A 20675-nucleotide genomic window follows, 5' to 3' on the forward strand; every position below is an offset into this window, starting at 1 on the left:
AGCACTCTTGGTGGCCAGGGAACACAACAAGTCCCACTAGCTCCCAGCTCGAGCGTTCTCTAGCTGGTTGCCTGGGGACGTGCTCCATGCCTTAGTTTACTTCTGAACTGATATTACCCGATTCACAGCATTACCGGAGTGGAAATAAGAACATAGGCAGGGTGTTTGGAATGGAGCCAGGCATGTGGCTTGCCACCGTCACTAACAACACTATTATTGCTGTTGACATTAGGGATAGGGGAGAACTCTGAGGGTATTTCAGATCTGAGCATACTGAGCGCTACAACCATCTGAATGTCCAGAGACACCACCATCAGAGCAAAGCGCTAAGAACCCCGACAGTCTGTGAAATCACATGAAATCAGTAGTTCTTGCAAATACGGGACCATGGCTGGGGGCTGAGGGCTGGAGGCTGGCTTTACAAGTGAAAGAGCTTCCTCCCCAGTCTGCCAACTTGAGTCTGACCCTCCCCGACCTCTATGTACCTTCTACTCCCCAGCACACAATGCATACATAAATAAATGTAAGACATAATATCAGGTGGGTACGGTGGCTTATATTTGTAAATCTTAGCACTTGGAGGCAGCTGGACTGCTGTGCATTCAAGGTGAGTCTGGGATATAGTGAGCTCCAGGCCTGCCTGGGCTAGAGACAGAGGCCTACCTAAAAGCCTCCAAGTTAATAATGCGTCAAGAATAGCTGCATTCTTTGAGGCACACTGGAGAACACCATTTGTACATATTTTCTGTTAAAAGATCATTGTTGGGCTGGGTGTGGTGGTGCATGCCTTTAATCCTCTCTTAAGAGGCAGAGGCAGGTATCTCTGTGAGTTCCAGAGCAGACTGAGCTACACAGGGAGCGGCAGGCCAACCAAAGCTGTACAGTGAGAGCCTGTGTTAAGAAAGAACACTGACCTACACCGTTCTGAATGTTACAGTATATTAAAATCTGGGTGGGAAGACGGCCCAGGAGTTCATGTGCCTGTTATACGACCACAAGGATCTGAGTTTGGATTGCCAGCATACACAAAAAGCCAGGCACGGCAGCACATGCCCTTAATCCCAGAAGAAGGTGGATCTTTCTATGCGACCCGGGGCCAGTCTGGTCTACAAAGAGTCCAGGCCGCCTAGGACTTCACATTTGACCCTGTCTGCAAACAGTGACGAGAACAACAACAGAGATGCAGTGTGGTGTGGCTGGGGACAAACACGCACATCTCTCCGTCAGTGGTCAGCAAGCCTGGCCACACCCATGGGCCTCAGGGACACCGGGAGACCCCGCTTCAAAGGATAAGGTGGGGGGTAATAGAGGGAGACACAATGTTAACCTCTGACTTCTATGTCAGCATACAGACTCACATGAGCATGTATGTACATACTCCATACACACCAAAACCCATGAAGACCAGTAAAGTTCAAAGCACTTTTCAAGTAACAATTCTCCTGATTGTTACAACAAAAAATATCAAGTAACACAAGCAAAAAAGCCCTACAAAACGACGCATGCCGTAATAAAAGAGTAACCGACGACACAGGAGCCAAGCCTGTCTCGGCATACTCCAATGGGCAATGGCTCAGGGGCACGGTCCAACTACTGCCCTAGGTAAAGTGCTGCCTGTGCTCTAAGTGGGATGGGCTATAAGGACAAGGCTCCTTTCCCTCCCACTATTTGCTGTGTGTCGGTTCAGCCCAAAGAAGTGGGTTATTCTGAATCGACTTAGGAGATTTTACTAAACAAGCAGATGGAAACAAGGGCATATTCTCATGTAAGGCAAGGAGACGGAAGGAGACGGCCTGACTCTCTCTCTCTCATGAAAGGGGAGGGGCCCAGATGTATGCTTTACTTCTTAAGGACGAAATTAGAATAAAAGGAAAACCGTGAACAAACCCGGGCCTGTTTACTTTATAATCTACACAGCAAGTTTCTTAGTCACTGTCCTGAAAACTATATGACATATTTTGTTAGAGAAGAAAACACGAAACTTCTATTTAAAACGTCATTGACCTAAAACTGTGGCATATATTTCCATGAGCAAATAAATGTGACATTTTTATTAAAAAAAAAAAAAAAAACAGGATGGAACACACAAGTATACCTAAAAACTATATAACTTAATGATTTCCTGCTTTTGACATGGCGCTTCTGGGTTTTGTTTGCTCTGAAAAGGAAAGGAAGGCTAACTCAGATGCCACAGACTAAATAACAAAATAACTCTGCCATAAAGTCAGAAGCCAACTCAGGCTGCTTTTGTGTATTTACTCAAACTAGTTTTCAACTGAAGAATATATTACATAGCGTGTCAGGAGCAAACCTTACCTCCAATGCTGTACTCAATCTGTCCGTCTTTCTGAATGACCAAGACCCTGTGGTGCCCAGTGTCTGCAACGACCAGTCTGCCCGTAGCGTGGTCCGCTGCTACTTTGCCAGGGAACAGCAATGGTGATGGTGGCAGAGATTCTTTAAAGAGTTTTATTCCAATCTTCCCATCTCTGATCTGTCCCCTGTCTTTGTAATACTTTAAAGCGATAGAAGTATATGAAAATAGTTTATCTTTGTGTCCCTCTCCAACCAAAGAAAACAGCATGTTTCCACGAGGTCCCAGTATGACCAGTGTTGGCCAGCAGGAGACTTCAAGCTCCTGCCAAAGGCTGGCGTCTGCATCGTTAACCACAGGGTGGGTGATGTCATACCGAAGGACAGCACTCTTGATATTGTCCAGGACCTTTTCATTTGGAAACTTAGCGGAGTGAACACCCACAATCAGAAGGCCATCTGAAAATGGAAAGTGTATGTTAGACACTATGAAATCTTACAAACATCAGCTATACCCTAGTTTGCTCATTATATAACCAATCCAGACTTACAAAGAACTACAATAGTGCACTTAATTGTATTTACACATTCGTATACAAAGTTAATCAATCTAAATGTCACACAATCTTGCTTTCTCCATATAAACATGCAGGTTCAGACTCACACAGTCCTAGCACTCCGCTCTTCAGGCAGAACTACTTAGGCCAGCCACAGGGGAGCACAGCACAGCAGGCCAGGAGTCAGGGCAGCATCTCACAAGTCCCGCTGCCAGCTGCAGCCACGTGGGCAGCTGACACTCTAACTGAAACCCCACTGCATTCTGGGGGAGAACAGTGAGGCTGGAGGCTGGGGAGGCGGTGAATGCTCACCTCTCAGCTCATTCTCTAAACTACCCATGCACAAGGCAGGACCGATAGGTAATACAGCACAACTGATGCTCAACACTGAACGAAGGGCTGGAGGGGTGGCCCAGTGCTCAGGGGCTTGCTCTTCTTCCTCACAGAGGGCACAGGCTGGGCTCCTGGCACTCATGGTGGGTGGCTCACCACCATCTGTAACTGGGCTCAACACTCTCCTCTGATAATTGCAATCATGTGGTATGATACGCATATGCAGGTAAAACACCCACATAAAATAAAATAAAATAAAATAGCTTTGCGAAAGATGAGAACTTATAACCAGAAGTAACTGGGCGGAACGTCTACTAAACAAAGCTAAAGATATCTATCAGGACTTCAATAGAACCCAAGTTCCACATATCACAAATTCCCAGTATCTGGGGTACAGCACCAAACTATTGCTTTACAAAGAATGGTAACCCTGTTACAGTGAGATCCTGCCTCAAGAAAACACCATAAAGGAGATCTGATTCATCGTCAAAGGAAATAATAAAACAAACAAACAAGATATTGATGCCAAAATAGCACAATTTGAGTTAGCAGAGTCAAGTACGTACAGCAGCTATGAAACTGTGTCCCATGAGGTGAAAGCAAAACTCAAATAAAACAAATGAAAAGACAGAAAACATAAACGGAGATATGACAATTAAAAAAAAAAAAAACTTAATCTTAGAGCTGAAAGCCTTCGCCCGTGGTGCAGACATTTAGTCCTAGCACCTGGGAGGCAGAGGCAGGTGGATCTCAGTGAGTTCAAGGCCAGCCTGGTCTTCAGAGCTAGTGTCAGAACAGCCAAGGCTACATTCACAAGGAAACCCTGTCTGGAAAAACAAAGCAAAGTAAGAGTTGAAAATACCTGGTTGAAATGAAGACTCTGACTGAGCTCCCTGGCATAGGGGTGCAGAGGGAAAGGCCAGGAGCCTGCAGGCAGCTCATGAGGAAAGGACCCTCTAGGAAAGACTGAATGAAAGCAAACACAGCTTCTCCAGGCAACCCACGATCACTTTGGGAAATCTACAAAGCTGCAAGAATCCAAGAGGAAAAGAGAAAAACTAGGCATAATAAACATCTGAAAATGCCTCATCTCCAAATTTTGGCTAAAAGTAGAAGTGTACCTAGTTCAAGGTCAGTGTGCCACCTAAGATCCAATAGAAGACAAACATGTCTCCACAGATCATGACCAAACTGCTGAAAACCAAGGACCAAATAACCAGAAGACACCTTGGGATCAGCTTCAAAAGAGTCATGAGGAGTGGCTGCCTGGAGCTGGGAGGGGTGGGAGGGAGCAGGGAGGGAGCTGGGAGGGAGCAGGGAGGGGTGGGAGGGAGCAGGGAGGGGTGGGAGGGAGCAGGGAGGGGTGGGGTGGGAGGGATCTGGGTGGGGTGGGAGGGAGCTGGGAGGGGTGGGGTGGGAGGGAGCAGGGAGGGGTGGGAGGGAGCTGGGAGGGGTGGGAGGGAGCTGGGTGGGGTGGGGTGGGAGGGATCTGGGTGGGGTGGGGTGGGAGGGATCTGGGTGGGGTGGGGTGGGAGGGAGCTGGGTGGGGTGGGGTGGGAGGGATCTGGGTGGGGTGGGAGGGATCTGGGAGGGGTGGGGTGGGAGGGAGCAGGGAGGGGTGGGAGGGAGCAGGGAGGGGTGGGAGGGTTTGATACTTTGGCCAAATTACTGACCTTTTATCAGTTTTCTCATTTGCAAGATGAGGAAAATATCAGGAATGACTTCCTAGACTAAGTGAATTCAGAGATAATCTGTGTAAGGGATTTAGGACAGTACTCGGTTTACAATGAAACCTCACCTAATTTAACCATTGTTTTTAAAATTAAAACAGTAACTTCTCTGAATTTCCAAAGAAATCAGCAAAACTGAACTGCAGAAAAAAATACATCAAGTTGAGAAACACAACGGATATAACCTAATGCACATATACAGTACATGCCCTCACAAGAATAAATATGCAGGGACGCACTGGCTCATCTAGATATAACCTAATGCACATATACAATACATACCCTCACAAGAATAAATATGCAGGGACGCACTGGCGCTGGCTCATGTAGTTATAACCTAATGCACATATACAGTACATGCCCTCACAAGAATAAACATGCAGGGACGCACTGGCGCTGGCTCATGTAGTTACAGGAAGACTGGACTACAGCCTGCATATGAGACCACAGCTGAGAGAAATGAACCAGGCTACACCAAAGTCCTCACACAATCTCAGCAGGCTAGGGGCACCGGGGAGCAGGGTCTGCGGCCCCACCCCAGCTTCCCCACCCAATGTGTGACCAAGGGCACCTGCTGCTCACTCACTACATAAAGCAGAGCCTGAGGGGTCTAAAGGCCCTTCCTCCCTCTGCCTTTCTGCACCCACAGCTCCATCCACCATGCAATGCTAGACAGAAGCAACAGCCCCGTGCAGACCGGTCAGCCAGCTCTGCAATTATGTAGGTCAGCTCCTACAGTAGATCCTCCTCCTTTGCTACCTCAAGTGGTTCTGTTTCGTCAGAACAAACCGCGGCCATCACACAAACCTCTATCTACACTGTCGTATGACATCTTCATCAAGCTATGGCAGTGTCCCTCCTTATCCAGCTCGCCTGTAGGACTTGGCCAGCAATGGTGAGCGTGCACACTATCCTCTGAACCCTTGGCCATCCGGTTTACTGCAGTCTTGATGCTTCAAGGGAAGATGTACACTATCCTTGGTTTGTACGCCTTAAGAGTGCTGGAATGTTGCTTTGTGGTGGCTTGGCTTTGCAATCTATTTGGGACAATTCCAAGTAGTTTAATGCTCATGGTTATATAACTAATCTTTGTGTCTGGACCTCTTAAGACTTTAACAGTTTCACTAAGCTGTTCCTAGGACTTTTCTGAGTTAATATTCCCCGGTGCCTAATAGGCCCTTTTCATTTTCCTTCGGATGTAATTTCGGGTATTAGTTTGGGGTGGTTGTTCTGATTTTCTTGAGGAGTCTTACGTCATGCCTTCTTTGTCTTCCCACTCTGTCATTTCCTCCTGCACTGCTGTCCTGTGGTTAGGTTACTCTCATCCCCTACACGCCACACTCCCTCTGCCTAACTAACTGTCACCCACTCCATTACTATCGGACTTTATCCTCCCTCGGACACCTTGTGATTTACATTCCACTTCTAATAGAATCGTGAATTTTTGTTGTTTCTTGAATTCAATCAATACCCATTCTTTTTCTTTTTGGCCTATAACATTTCTGATCCAGGTTGGTTTTCATGAGTCCTGAATGCCGCTTGAAGATATTACTCCAGGAGGGACACTACAGGTGTCAAGTCTGTGACCATCCATGGGGTTCACACACTCTGACTGTACTGTGCATGGACAGCATCACCTTTATCGTTTATGTGAACAAGGTTCCTAGCTCGAGAGTGCCCTCTCTTGACAGCTGTTCTCTGTGCAGCTTCATTTTTGGGCTTCACCTGTGGAGGAGTTACGGCATCTCGCGCCCCTTTGTTTGTACCGGTAAACTATGTGCCCTTTGTGTTGGGGACAGCGGGTTCTGTATTTGTAATTTGTCTCAGTCTTCAGAACCACTCTACTTGTTCTTTCGTTGTCAAAACTTGCATTTTATTTTTTTCTTTAACTGTTTAATTTAAAACACTGTCATATGATGCATCGCTTTCTGTTCAGGAGAAGAGGTAATAAGAAATGAGATAAAGTACAAGGCAGAAGAAGGTAAAGAAACAGGTACATGAATGGCAAACCTTCCCATTTAGTTCTCACTGTGAAAACCATGCTGTCCTGCACGCACGCACGCACGCACGCACGCAGCAAGGGCACTAAAATGAAAAGTAAGCAGTAATAAATGAACCCTCCTGCCTTTCAAATGAACACGGTAGCTTCTGGGTGGAAGCAGCTGGAAAGACTAGCCTAAACTAAACTAAAAGACAGCGTAGGAACCACGAGCTCCTTAAAGATGTGGTAACTATGGGGATGGGCTGGGGATGGAAGTGCAGGAGGAACTAGAAACACTCTGTGTGAACACTCTGGTGTGAACAGGAAGCAGTCCAAAGCTGGCTGCACGGGAGACACCGGGTAGATGAGGGACGAGGCAAACACTGAAAGACTTCACAGCAGGGACTCCAATCTGATCAAACTCAAGTAAGAACCCACAAATTAAGCCCACTTATTTATACATGTTATATAACTATAATAATATTAACCAAAGTATATCATACTTCCTACCTACTTTCCCCCAATCAATATACCGTAATATTTTCCCAAAGAAATGATGAATGAGATAACATCTCAATGATGAGAAGTTGAAATGAGGTAAAGAGCGTAGTGAAACATTGTTTATGATTATTTAATAAGGTTTGCCAGGGGATCAGCTTTAATAAATAAAGGCAGTGGTAGTATTTATACACCTTTAATCCAGGACTCAGAAGACAGAGGCAGATGGATCTCTGTGAGTTCAAGGCCAACCAGGGTTACAGGAGAGTGAATCAGTCTAAAAGAGAAACAGAGCTCAGGCCTTTAATCCCAGCACTAGAGAGATCTATAAGAAGAAGCAAAGGGTCTCATGTGACATTCAGTTTCCAGTCACAGGGAGGACGGGATCTCCATTTCAGCCTTTGCAGAGGTGAGAGCTACAGGCTGACTGCTCTGCTTCTCTGATCTTCAGCTTGAACCCCGATGTCTGTCTCTGGGATTTTATTATTCGTGCTATAAAAGAGTGATGAAGGAGAATCATGGAGAGAAAACAGCACAGAGAATGCTCAAGATCATATGAACAAACACGAAGACACTGCCTTCAAATTCATGGTCAGAATTTAGACCTTCATTCCTAAGTACAAGGCGAGTTACTTGCAAAATGCAACGCAAGCATCAGAGATACTCAAACCAAACTCGCCTCCACATCTGTATTTCTTTAGTGCTTTCTGTTACTGGACTGCATCATCAAACATCCATTAAATAAGCAAGAACTCAATCTAGAATGTCTCCGTAGTAACTCATGAACTGCGTTCATCTTACATCTGTAATTCATGACCTTGCCCTATTGATTTTACCCCTACAACTGTTTCCAGCCTGTTACCCTGTCTCACAGAGCAGAAAGAGCAGCCTCACCAGACCTTCCACACCTGTGTATGGAGAGCACCAGAACCTTGGCACACAGACTAGCACTGGGGCAACCAGGAATGTTAGATGGGCAGGGCTGTCTCCTCAGCAGATATGTATTTTCTGCCCAGAAGGCTGGGAGTAGATGAAGTTAGTAGCCCTGGTGATCTGTGCTACCCGTAGGGCCAGGCCATACCTGAATCCCCAAATATTACACTTTTTCCAGACTCTTCCTCCCTTGACCTTTACACTGAACATTGTTTCTCGGTCAACAGTGCCCATTCTTATGGACGATGCCACATAAACTTTACTTATAACTTGGCATCCTCTATGCTATCGTATGACCAAGAGCACAGAAGGTTCTCCCCAGGCCCTTAACGTATCGGGCTCATCTTTACGGAAGGTCACATGTACTCTGAAGGGTTTCAAATGCAGTCATTCCTTAAACCTTATTGTGCACAAGGGACTGAGTTAACTGTTACCAGGAAACTTTTCTTCAAAACTGCACTGTATTTAAATATGCCTAAAATAAACTGCCCAGTGTCAGCATCTAGAAGTCTGATCCAACACCAGCTAACCAAGTCATATTGAATGGGGTTTCCTTCTCCCTGGTGTTTACAGAGACCCCGCCCCCAATTCCTGTCTCATCCAAAGCCTTATCTCCCTCAGAGTCAGACTGACCTCTTTAAAGTACAAATATGTCTGTAATCATGTTGCAGGAAATCCTTCTGATTTTCTGAAGATCAAACATCATTCCAGAAACTTCTCCTACCCTCTGCTTCTCTCAAGGTGTTCTAGCAGCCGAACCTTCCTTCCGTTCCTGAGGAACATCACTACAGTAACCCTCCTTTCGCATCTTGCCATAGTCTGGTTACTGGAAATGAACCAGGGCCTAAAACTATTGAGCAGGAAACCACAGAAGTCAAAAGTTGTGTAATCTCAGGCCCACTTTACCCCACTTGGTGTCTATAATCCCTTTTTCAAGGTGTCCATGTTGAATTCACGACCCACATTAGTCACTCGGTTACTGTATTAGTTCTGTGTTTGAGTAACTAACAATTTATATAATTCTAGCCCTAAAGCTCAGGAACAGTATGCTAGTAATTCATATTTATCAATGAAGAAGACATACATTGTTCCAGTGAAAAGGTTGTGATTTATGGAAATAAAACAAAATCTACAGTAAGAATGCACATTTATTTATCATCGTGAAGATGGAAAAAGAAACCTACACTACTTTTTCTATTATATGTAAGACTTCAAGCCTTACTGAAGGCCACAATCTGATAAGGGGACTCAAAGGTATTATAGGTAGTGAGCAGCACCCATGGGGCCTTGGGTACGTGTCTCACAGATGGGACATCAGTATGTAAGAGGGAGAATGAAGACAGCTGTGTGTATGTGTACAGACACACACACACACACACACACACTCATACACACCCACCTACACTCACACACCTATACACACACACCATTTAGTCCAAATAGGATGACTATCCTGTCTTTTCATATACAGTCAATTATCACATATGTATTCTCATTTTGTAGCATTGAGAATCTTAAAATATACACATATTTTTCTTAGTTTGCTTCTTCTATTACTTAGGTCATAAAAATAAGGACAAGAAGAACCCTCCCTTTATGACTCTTTCCAACACAAGGATCAAAAACAGAAAACATAGAAGGAACAAAAGAAAGCAAATAGGAGCGAGAAGGCTGAACAGAGAGAGAGAGAGCATCTTTCAAGCCATCAAGCAATGAAATAACTTCTAAACAAATCACTGAAAACACTTGAAAGCAAAGTGCACTGGTTTGAACGACAATGGCCCCGTAGGCTCAAATATTTGAACATACAGTTCTCCACATACTGCTCCAGCCCATGCCTGCTTCCTGCCACGGTGGCCATGTGACTAAGCCTCCAAAACTGTAAGCAAGACCCCCACCAATGCTTTCTTTTATGAGCTGCCTTGGTCACGGTATCTCTTCCCAGAAATAGAACAGTAACTAAGACAGAAAGATAGACATATGCAGATTCAATTGTATACACTACAACAGAAAGAATAACCTAGTCAAATACAAGGACTGAAAATATTTGAGGGCTTTTGGTCACTATTGCAAACCTGAATTTAAAAGCTGTTATTCATGTACTTATTCTGGTATTTTGAGATAGGGTCTTGCTATGAAGTCCAGGCTCGCGTACAATGTGTAATCCCCCAGCCTCTGTTTACTGAGTGATGGCATCAGAGGCTGCACCGCCATGCCAGGCAAGAGTGGGTTTGAAACTGAGCCTCTTTGGAGGTGTCTGAATTAATGAGAAATTCCTCCGTCTGCTGTGACCCTCGGGGACAGAAACCGCATTGCGCCACTATGTGCAGAAATGTGTCACAGAGTGGAAGAGTCGTAGCTGCAAGAAAGCAGGTTTAATCTGGTGACAGCTTACTGAACTTCCATGTGATAACTTCTAGATATACCCTTTTCCATATGAACGGAATTATCTTCCGACAATATAAAAAAAGTGTGGATACCAGGATGTTCATATAGTAGCATATGACTGCAGCAAGGCTTCTTTGAAATTATAAGGCTGAGACCACTTATCTAAGTATTCCCAAGGCCCAAAAATTTATTCCACAAACGGCATTCAAAACAGCCAAATGCAGAAATACAAATTAGTCAGTCAGTGCTTCTCAACCTTCCTGATGCTGTGACCTTAATACGGTTGCTCATGTTGTGGTGACCCCAATCAATACGCTGTTTCACTGTTAGTTCATAACTGTAATTTTGCTGCTGTAGTGAATTATAATATAAAATCTGATATACAGGGTATCTGATGTGACCCACAGGTTGAGAACCACTGCTCCACAGTCTACCAGTCCAGCAATAAGCCATTTGGTGGCAAACCACACCCCATGATATGCTAGCAAACTATCTCTTTGACTTGATGAAATGACCAAAAAAAAAAAAAAAAAAAAAAAAACCAATTCACAAAATTCCCTGATTTATAGCATTTGTTGACTTCCATGGTATAAATGCTTCCCCTATGGCCAGTTTCAAGATTACAAGACTCATAAAGTGTCTATATAGCTAGCAAATGGGTCTCACTAGTTAGGAGTCAGCACTACTCAACAGACTGAATTTCTCCCACAGGGGCACAAATTTGTCTCTATGAAGTTAATTTTAAAAACATAAGTCAAGCACCCCTCCGTGTTTGGAAATGGCATTTCAGTCTGACCCAGGCTGTCCTCAAACCCCTTACTTCCCTCCCTCAGTGTGCTGGTTTGAGTAGGAATGGTCCCCACAGAGTCCTGTGCTTCAATGCTTGGCCCGCAGGGGGTGATACTATTCCGAGGTCTGGCCTTGTAGAGGGAAGGTCACTGTTGAGTCTGAGTCTCATATGCTCTGAGTCTCATACGCTTCTGCTGCTGCCTGTGGATCCAGATGTAGAACTCTGAGCTCTACCTCAGCACGTGTCTGCCTGTGCGCCACCATGATGGTAATGGACTGAACTTCTGAAGTGAGCCTCCCCAATCTCCCCATTACATATTTTCCTTCGTAAGAGCCGCTATGGTCACGGCGTCTCTTCACAGCGATGGACACCCTAACTAAGACACTCAGCTTCCCATGTGCTGACATTACAGGCATCAGTACTACCACATGCAGCCATTTTTGTGGTCTCATAGGTTTATTTTCTATACCATTTACTATCTTAACCATTTTTAAGTGTAGTATTGAGTATTAAGAACATTCATGCTGTTGGACAACCAACCACCTCCAAGTACCATCCATCTCTGAACTCTTCATCTTACAAAACTGAAAATGCTAGGCACAAGTCCAAGGCCAGCCTGGCTAGACAGTGAGTTCTAAACCCGCCTCGGCTAAGAATGAGACCCTTTCAAACATTTATAAAATATTCAACCATTTCTGCTGCTTTAGCTTTAAGTTCTGCCTCCAAATGCTCACTTATTGGTGTAGTCTTCAGTTCCAGAGTCTTTATGTTTTTATTGTCATTTCCTCTTTCTTGGGGATTGTTTTATCTCTTCTACATTTTCTGCTGTTCTGTAAGCATTTTTAACATTTGTCTTAAAGACTCTCAGATCTGTCATTTGGTCTCTTAAAGGTACATTTTCTGTGGCTTACACTTTCTTTGAATTGGCCACTCTTCCTTGTCTTTTTAAATTAGTTTTTAATTGGCTTGTGACATTTGCTGACAATATACAGCAGCTCTGCCTTCAATAGAGAGTTCTACCCTAGACAAATTCTATCTGTACAACCAACTATTCTAGAACATTTCTGTTGCTTCTTACCCTTCCATCTTCCTACAACTCTTTCTGCTTACAAAGCATTTCTCTTTTAGAGGGGTGTGTGTGTGTGTGTGTGTGTGTGTGTGTGTGTGTGTGTGTGTATTGTAAAAAACAAAACAAAACATTTCCACATTAACTGGACAAGGACACAGATCGTTGAAAGGAGGTCACTGAATTTGCTCTGGGCATGGTATCAACCAATTAAGCTAACTACATAGTTATTTAGGGATGACCTTAGATAAGGAAAAGGTCAACATACAGATACTTAACATAGTATACAGTGCTGTTATAAAATAAAGTAAAATATAATAAAAAAAACTAACAAATAAAAAAACAACCTTCGACATTAACACATCCTCAATGGAAGAAGACAGTATGAATTATTAGGAAGGCCCGAAAATGTACTTCACAATGTGGCTTCAGTCTTTGTCTCCTCTTATTATTTTTTTCTAGAGTTATTTATTTATGTATTTTATGTATGAGTCCTCTGTCTGCGTGTATGCCCACAAGCCAGAAGCGTGCATTCGAATCCATTAGAGATGGTTGTGAGCCACCATGTGGTTGCTGGGAATTGAACTCAAAAGTCTCTGGGAGATTGGCCAGTGCTTTTAACCAATGAGCTGCCTCTCCAGCCCCTGTATCTTTTTATTTTCATCACAAACCCCGACACACTTAACCTGTTCTTAGATCAAGAATACTACTTTTTCTAGCATCTACTTCCCCGATACTTTCTCAGCCAGGCATACCCTGCTGCCCATTTCAATCTCACATGCACGGCCTCTTAAAGCTTGGGTCAATTCTGTTTCACTGGGGAATCTTTTCAAAGTGTCACAGGTGAAGTGAGCCACTGCTCTCTGGGAGTGAGGTGGGTAAGACTTAAAATTATACATACATTCATTTTATAAAATAATGGATTTTGCCACCTTAATGCTTCTTACTCATATTTGTTACTCATGTCCTAAAAACATTCATCAAGCGTGCTCAATAAATGTGCTGGCTTGAATATGAAACACAGGCAAATCCACCTGGGGCATCTAGGGCATCATAAAACATGGTTCTTAGGTCTACGCACAACAATTTTTGATGATGATACAGTCATTTGTAAATCATTTGGTTAGTATTTTAAACACAATATGTTACAGTTGAAAACATCCAAATCTTGATTTGTATTTTTAGATTTTGTCAGCAATCTTCCTCAACTATGTTCCTAGATACCTGGCATTTGTGTATGCACATGGTCTACCCATGTGCCCATTCACAAGCCATGACCCTATCTCTTCCGTGTAGATACCAAGCATATCACAGCCTTTAAACTTAAATAATGAAATCACTTTATTAATTTTACTCTCATGTTCTTCTGAAAAGACATCAACAAAAAATCAAAACCAGATTATTTTCCAACTTGGACAACAACCTCTAAGTATAATCTTTCCTACCTCCAAAGCTTTACTGCCATAAGAGGATTTCCTAGTGTGCTTTGGAAAACATTAACTGTAACAAATCACTTTTTAATGATGCAAGGTCAAAGAAAAAGTATCTGCTGTATTTTGCATTCCACCATGGTTCCCGTCAGAGCCTAATGACATCCCTGCTGAAGAATGTCAGCCTTTGTATCGTCACACTGACAGAGTATAAAATCGGGACCAGATGCTTCACTTTTTCATAGAACAAAGTTAGTTAAGCCTGGGATAGAAAAAGACTTCTTTAAAATATCTCATCATGCCAAAAGTAAATTAGGCTCAAACCCTAAGACAAAACCTGAATTCTAAATTCTGGTTCTCAATTAAGCAAACCATTATCACTAAGTTTAACCCATGCTCATGAAGAAGCACATGGAAACCTGGGAGGCAAATCAGGGGACCTAAAGATGGAGGGCCAACCTGACAGCCTGGACCACAGTGAGACCTGATCTTACAATTAAAAGGCTCGGGAAACAGGGAGTCAGTCCTGCTCACAGGTGAGGATCACTGCTCACAGGTGAGGATCACGCCTACAAGCATCACAGCCCCCCCAAACGCTCCCTCCCCTCGGAGCCAAGGCCTCCAGTGCTCATGTACAAGAGGAACCAAACACAAGCAGGTACCTTCGTCGGAGAATCTGCGCTGTAGAGCATGCAGGTCGGGCAGCACGTGGATGCAGTTAATGCAGCAGTAGGTGAAGAAGTCGAGGACAACCACTTTTCCACACAGATCCTTGTAAACAGAAAGAGGCTCTGCTGTATTCAGCCATTCTAACCCTGGAATTTACAGGACACAAATCACAGCATTAAAGGGAACAAGAAAGAAAACAGGACACCTCACCTAAACCGTCCATTATAAGTGAGTCTTTTCTCCTAAGACGGCCATAAGTGGTCAGACATTTCAAGAGATGACAGCACTAGTTAAAGTCTGTGGCATTTGTATTTAGTATTCTCTTTCTCCCTGGGTCTCTTTTCTATTAATAAACACGAGAACACATTCATGATTTTTAACAATGTAGGTATGTCTGATTTAATGACAAAGATCAGCTAGGCAACGATGTGGGGATTAGAATCTCAGAGAGGGACAGACAGGAGGAGGGTAGTAGCAGGTTGAGAATGGATGATCTGCTATTATGAGGCAATCTGAAAATGTAGTAAAGACAAACAAAAAAGTACTAAATTCTTTCAGAAAGTGTAACAGTCTAGAAGTGAATGAAATAGCACAGTAAAGCAAAATAAGATTTAAAAATTCTAACTGCACAAATAATTAGGTAAAAAAGGGATACTTGAGAACAAGGACCAAGTTTTAAAAGCAGATGTGGATAAGATCATGGTGGCTGTAAGGGTAAATGTGAGGTGCTTAATTAAAATAATCTTACAAAAGAGAAGTCACCATGTTCTAGACATGGACAAACCCTAACTATAAAACAGAGTACTTAAAATGCAAAGTTACAAGAAACATTAGCACTGATGAAGATCATGTTCCCTTCCCTTCAGAGAAAAATAGGAACTTGATTTGGTAACTTTTTTAATACATAATTTATGATTAGTTGACACTGACTCAAAGTTTTAAAAAGTATAGGATCCCTACTTAAGTCATCTAAGAAAACAAGGACATTCATTGTTATAAGCAAATAATACAGCTATTAAAGTAGTAATTATACCTCGAAGTAGACAGAAATAGTTTAAAGGAACAAAGAGGCAAGGTTGCAGAGGAGACATAGACACAGTTGTCCCATCTGTCTATGGTAACGGAGTGATCTCAGTTCCATGGAGACCTGAGCCTTGCCAGAACAGCTCCGCATGCTCCACACTGTGCTCTTTAGGCCACCTTCACAGCAGGAGGTAGAGCAGCCAACTGCACAGTTAGTTCCCTTTTCCCTGTTCAGTTTGACAGGCTAAAATTCGCTCTTACCACACCTCTCAGAACCTCAACAAGTGGCTGTTCTCTATAGAGCAGAAATTCACCTTTTCACTTAAAGGAGGGATTTGATGGTTGCTTTGTGGCATATCCAATAAACAGCACCATTATTCTGGCATTTGGGAGCCATTATCAGGGAAAGTAAGGGGTATTTGAGCACAAGCACTGTGGCCCCAGAACATTCATCTACCAAGACAAGTACTAATGACTGATGGTGGATGGTACATACACTGTTGAGGTGTGCACAGGGCTGGTTAATGTCACGAACAGAAGGCCAACCTCCCGTAGAGGACACGGGAGAGAGGCACAGTTACAATTTAAAACTTAGGAGAGTTTATTTCTGAAATTTCCCAGTTAGCGTTTTGAGGTGATTAACTATAGGTTCCTGTAACCAGACAAAAGGAGACTAACGTAGCAAGGAAAACAGCCAGTAATGAAAACTACAGTTAGTCCATTATAACAAAATTCTAGAAAAGATTATCTCAAATCAAATAGTATTTCCACCAAATACTCTAAAAGTGTCAGGGTTCAGGGAACATTTAATCATTCCTTTTGATAAGTATTATTATATCTCTAATTGATGACACAAAACTATTACTTACGCCTAGTAATTAACATTTATTTCACATTCCACATACAAGTAATGTAAGAATCTGTCCTAGAAACTGATTGTTAAAGGTGTTACCATATTTAAGTTATTGTGCTAGCTGTTCACAGATTTAATGATAACAGTGTATTTTAAGCAGCAATGATTACAATGAATATGGCTAACTTAGTAAGCCTCCTTGTTTCCTAAGAATTTGCCTGAATTACCTCCACAAAACAATCCTGAAAAGTAATATTGTTCCACTTTATAAGTGAAAAACCAGACTTGGACATCAAGTAATGTGTTAAAAGCAAAAAGCTAACGAAGGGAGAAAAAGGGCTTAGGTTCAGGTCGGCCTGGATCCACCCACTATACTGTACATGGCAGCTTCTGTAGAATGGGTATATTCTCTGTTGACCAGTAAACTGCAACTGCTTTGTTCATTTTTAACATTCTGTCCTTAATAATCGGGTTCAGCAGAATATCAGACCGTATCAAAAACAAAGCCTGATTGTGTTCTCACGAGTATGACGTGAGTCGCAGCGGTCAAATATCATAGTAACAAAGTAACTATAAAAACAAACAGAAACGCTCTCCTAAAATTCTAGCGGATGGCTTGCTGGCTTATAATAGTGTATTTCCTAATCACTTTATAACAAAACTTCCTGGAGATTTATATACATCTGTATATGTGTATTTGTCACTTTGAAGTTTCTCTGATGGGGTAAACTTCCATGCAGGTTCTTTTTATTTTATTTTATTTTCCATTCCACAGCATTTTAAATCCAGTATAATATTTAATTAAGGGTGGAGGGGCAAGCCCCTCTCGAGTCAAGTGCAAAAGAGTAAGAAAGACATTCGAGACTGTTGTGGATGGGATGGAGGAGGTACCGATACATCCTTCCGGAGACAGGTGAACCCAACCAGCAGTGACCAATTAACTATGCATGCGGTTTCAGTGTCCTGCCAGGACACACGCCAACACCTGCAGGCTCAACAACGACCCTGCCAACCAAAGGTAGAGCAGCCTTTTGTTTAACCTTCCCTGCTGGGAGGATCTGTTTCCTCGGGCTCCAACAGGTCCCACAGTCGGGATGCAAACCTGACTGCTAAACTAAAACTGACTCCGACTTTTAAAACCCCACCTGTCGGTCCACCACCCTGAAGGTGGAGGAGACGCGCGGCAGGGCTGGGAAAGCATCGGATCCGAGTGAGGTCTGCACCGTGTAACTAGCGTTCCTAGACGGGCCAGTAAGCGCCCTCGCCTTCCTGTGCCTCGCTTTCCCTAACTTTGCAGAGACGGGCCAGGGAGAGCGCCCCTGCCCGGCGGCAGCCGGCAGCGAGCAAGCTCTTACTGCCGCAAACCGTGTGCGTCGCCATCAGCGCACGTCGCCGGGACGCGAGGAGACGGTGCAGCAGCGCGGGGCAGGGCGGTCTGGAACTCCCGCCGCTGCAGACCAGGCCCCGCGGGTCACAGAGGGCGGCCCCTCCCCGACGCAGCCCTCACCTTCCGGGAAGTCGGGCACCGCCAGGTCCCGCTCCCAGCCGTCCACCTTCCGCAGGTACTGGAAGACCAGCTCGTCCTTGTCCTGCTGGCTCACGGCGTCCAGCAGGGCGTACTCGAGCGACGTCTGCGCGGGCAGCAGGCCCGCCAGGCTGGCACCGCGCGCCCCGGGCGCCGCCATGCCGTGCGAGCCCCGCGGGCCCCGGGATCGAGGGCGCTGCCGGCGCCTCTCACGCTTCCTGCCCACTCGAAGCCGTCCCCCGGGGGCCGAAGTGCACGGGCCGCGCTGCCCGGCGCAACCCGAACCCCGGCGCTGCCCGCCGCGCCCCGCCCGGCCCGGCCCCGCCCCGCCGCGCCGCGCCCGGCCCCGCCCCTTCCAGGTCCCGGGCCGCTCCGCAGCCTGGACGTTCGCGGCGGCAGATTCGACACGCGCAGCGCCGCGGGGGCCGCGCGATCCTTCCCACCCTCCCCTCCCCGGGAGCCAGACCGGGGTCTCCCGCGCAGATAGAATGCAAACGGCTGTGAGTGCAACTCAAACCGAGCCGCCCCGGGGAAGACGCCCTCCTCGGCCGTCCCGCCCTTCCACTGACATCAGCCGATTCGGCACGGCCGTCCCCGCGGGACACGGTTCCCGCCAAGGGAGACCCGAGAGGTAAAGGGGGCGGAGGAGTCCTGGGAGGAGCAGCGCCGGCTTTGCAGGTGTCGAGGCCCCGTGGCTGCGTGTGCTAACCGTGCCTCCTGTCGCCCCGCGAGTGCTGAAAGTGCGGGAGCGAATGCAGCGAGTGCGCCGCGGGCGGGCGGGGGCAGCTGCAGCCGGGGCGGTGCAGGGCGAGCGTGGGCGCCGCAGCCTCCGGGGACGCGCCGTGGGGCTGCAGTGCTTGCCCCGGGAGTAAGTTCGGGCCCCTTGATTGTGTGGGTCCCCAGAAAGGGCGGGGAGGGGCCTTGGGCAGTTTGTGTACTTGACCCCCCAGGACAGACAGACGGCCCTGCCCTGTGGTCTGCACTCGCGAGTTTGAACTTTGTTCCCTGTGCAGGGTTTGATCCCGTGTGTGCTGCAGGGAGAAATGCAGCGGCCCGGGACACTGGAGCTGGTTGGAAATCCAGGAGCCGCGGCTGGGCCGGGTGTGGGTCCGCGGGCCAGCGCCTCTGGGGTTATGGTGTGACCAGGGCCAGGACTGCACTTGTGACTGGGCGCGAGCCGGGATACATGGAGCGGCTTTCAAGATAAAGTTGTTGGGCCTGGACTTCCCACCTGCGCATTTTCAAGCCGTCATTGATTCTTATTTTTAATGAGTCAAGTCCCGGAAAAGGAAAAAAAAAAAAAAGTTTGAATGGAACAGCGTCACAATGTAAAGAAAACGTACAGATATTAATCTGCGGTGGGTGGGTTCTCCTAATTTATTGTCCTATAAATGGACAAGCACGTGTTCACAGGCACCAGCTAAGTTAGTCGGCTTTTGGTTACTTTTTTCCCTATTTTTTTAAAAAAAAATTGTAGCAAGAAAATGACTCCGAATTTACTTAAACACTAATGGACTCATATAAAATCATCTTGCCATGTCGGAAGACACGTTTTGGGAAGAAGACATCTGGGAATATAAATCTAGAAGGAAACCAAAACCAGCACGTCCAAATAATTGTTCCCAAAATATTCCAGAGTCTGTTGGAAGAACAACAGACGGAAAACACCAGTCAAAAGGAAAAGGAAACCAAAAAAGAACCAGGCAAGATAAAGAGAAAGCCAAGGGCCACAGAGTATGCCTCGGAGAGACGGACTGTCCGGTTTCTGTAGGTTCCAGTCAGAATTCAAGTGGAGCAGACGAGATTCGGCAGTCTCAAAGCAAAGAGACTACCCCAAGAAAGCACTGTAGAACTCACAAAAACAAACAAGTGTCCCCCAGGGTACGCCCAGTTTATGATGGATACTGCCCAAGCTGCCAGATGCCCTTTTCCCTGCTGCTGGGTCAGACACCCCGATGGCATGTTTTTGAGTGTCTGGATTCTCCCCCAGTCTCTGACACAGGTAAGAAGAGCCCCAGGGACTCCTGTCACCTCAGTACTGGGAAGAGGAGGATGTGCAGCCATGCCTGGCTTGCTCATTTACAGGCTGCTGATCTGAATCCAGGTCCTTGTGTGCAGGGCAGCCATCATCCCAGCTTCCCAGTTAACCTCCCATGTGTATTCCTTCCCTTACTCGACTCTCTCAAGGACTGCGTAAGGTAGATAGAAGTGACATTTTATGGGTGAGGGTTCCTACAAGTTAGGTAACTAGGCCAAAACTAGGCCAATTTGTTATCCTGTTCTAGAATTTGAAATTATAAACACACTTGGTTTCTAAATATGGGTGTGTTGTATTCATCATTCCTGTTAGTACCCGGAAGAGGAACTACAAGGTAATGTGAGATGACTCAGATTCTCATAAAACTGTGTGCAAGAGAAGTGATGCTTTGTTTTTATTACATTTTAAGACAAATGTATTTAACAAGTAGAAATGTTTACTTGGACTGTATGGAAAATGAGTTATGACTTTTTAAAACTTTTCTAAAATTTTCTTGTCAAGAGAGGATTTGAAAACCGATCTAAAAGTGTTTGGTGTGAATGTAGTAA

General features: G+C 45.2%; 2 protein-coding genes across 3 annotated transcripts in view; one reads left to right on the plus strand and one right to left on the minus strand.

Moving 5' to 3' along the window:
- Positions 1-18306, minus strand: part of Nhlrc2 (NHL repeat containing 2) — a 41985-nt gene extending 23679 nt beyond the window's left edge. Inside the window, exons 1-3 of the mRNA XM_051199737.1 lie at positions 18072-18306; positions 14682-14834; positions 2317-2772 (exon numbers count right to left, since the gene is read on the minus strand). Of these exons, the coding sequence (XP_051055694.1) occupies positions 2317-2772; positions 14682-14834; positions 18072-18249 (787 nt within the window). The 5' untranslated portion in view covers positions 18250-18306. The remainder of the gene's footprint in view (positions 1-2316; positions 2773-14681; positions 14835-18071) is intronic.
- Dclre1a (DNA cross-link repair 1A) overlaps positions 1-20675 on the plus strand; it is a 422254-nt gene that overhangs the window by 384676 nt on the left and 16903 nt on the right. Inside the window, exon 1 of one of the 2 annotated variants that reach the window (XM_051199733.1) lies at positions 19002-20091. The exons of the other annotated variant lie outside the window; for it this stretch is intronic. Coding sequence (XP_051055690.1) covers positions 19626-20091 — 466 coding nt within the window. The 5' untranslated portion in view covers positions 19002-19625. Of the gene's footprint in view, positions 1-19001; positions 20092-20675 lie in introns of those variants that run through there. 2 annotated transcript variants of the gene reach the window in all.

This window comes from Phodopus roborovskii, unplaced genomic scaffold (assembly GCF_943737965.1).
Source record: "Phodopus roborovskii unplaced genomic scaffold, PHOROB, whole genome shotgun sequence".
NCBI lineage: Eukaryota > Metazoa > Chordata > Mammalia > Rodentia > Cricetidae > Phodopus > Phodopus roborovskii.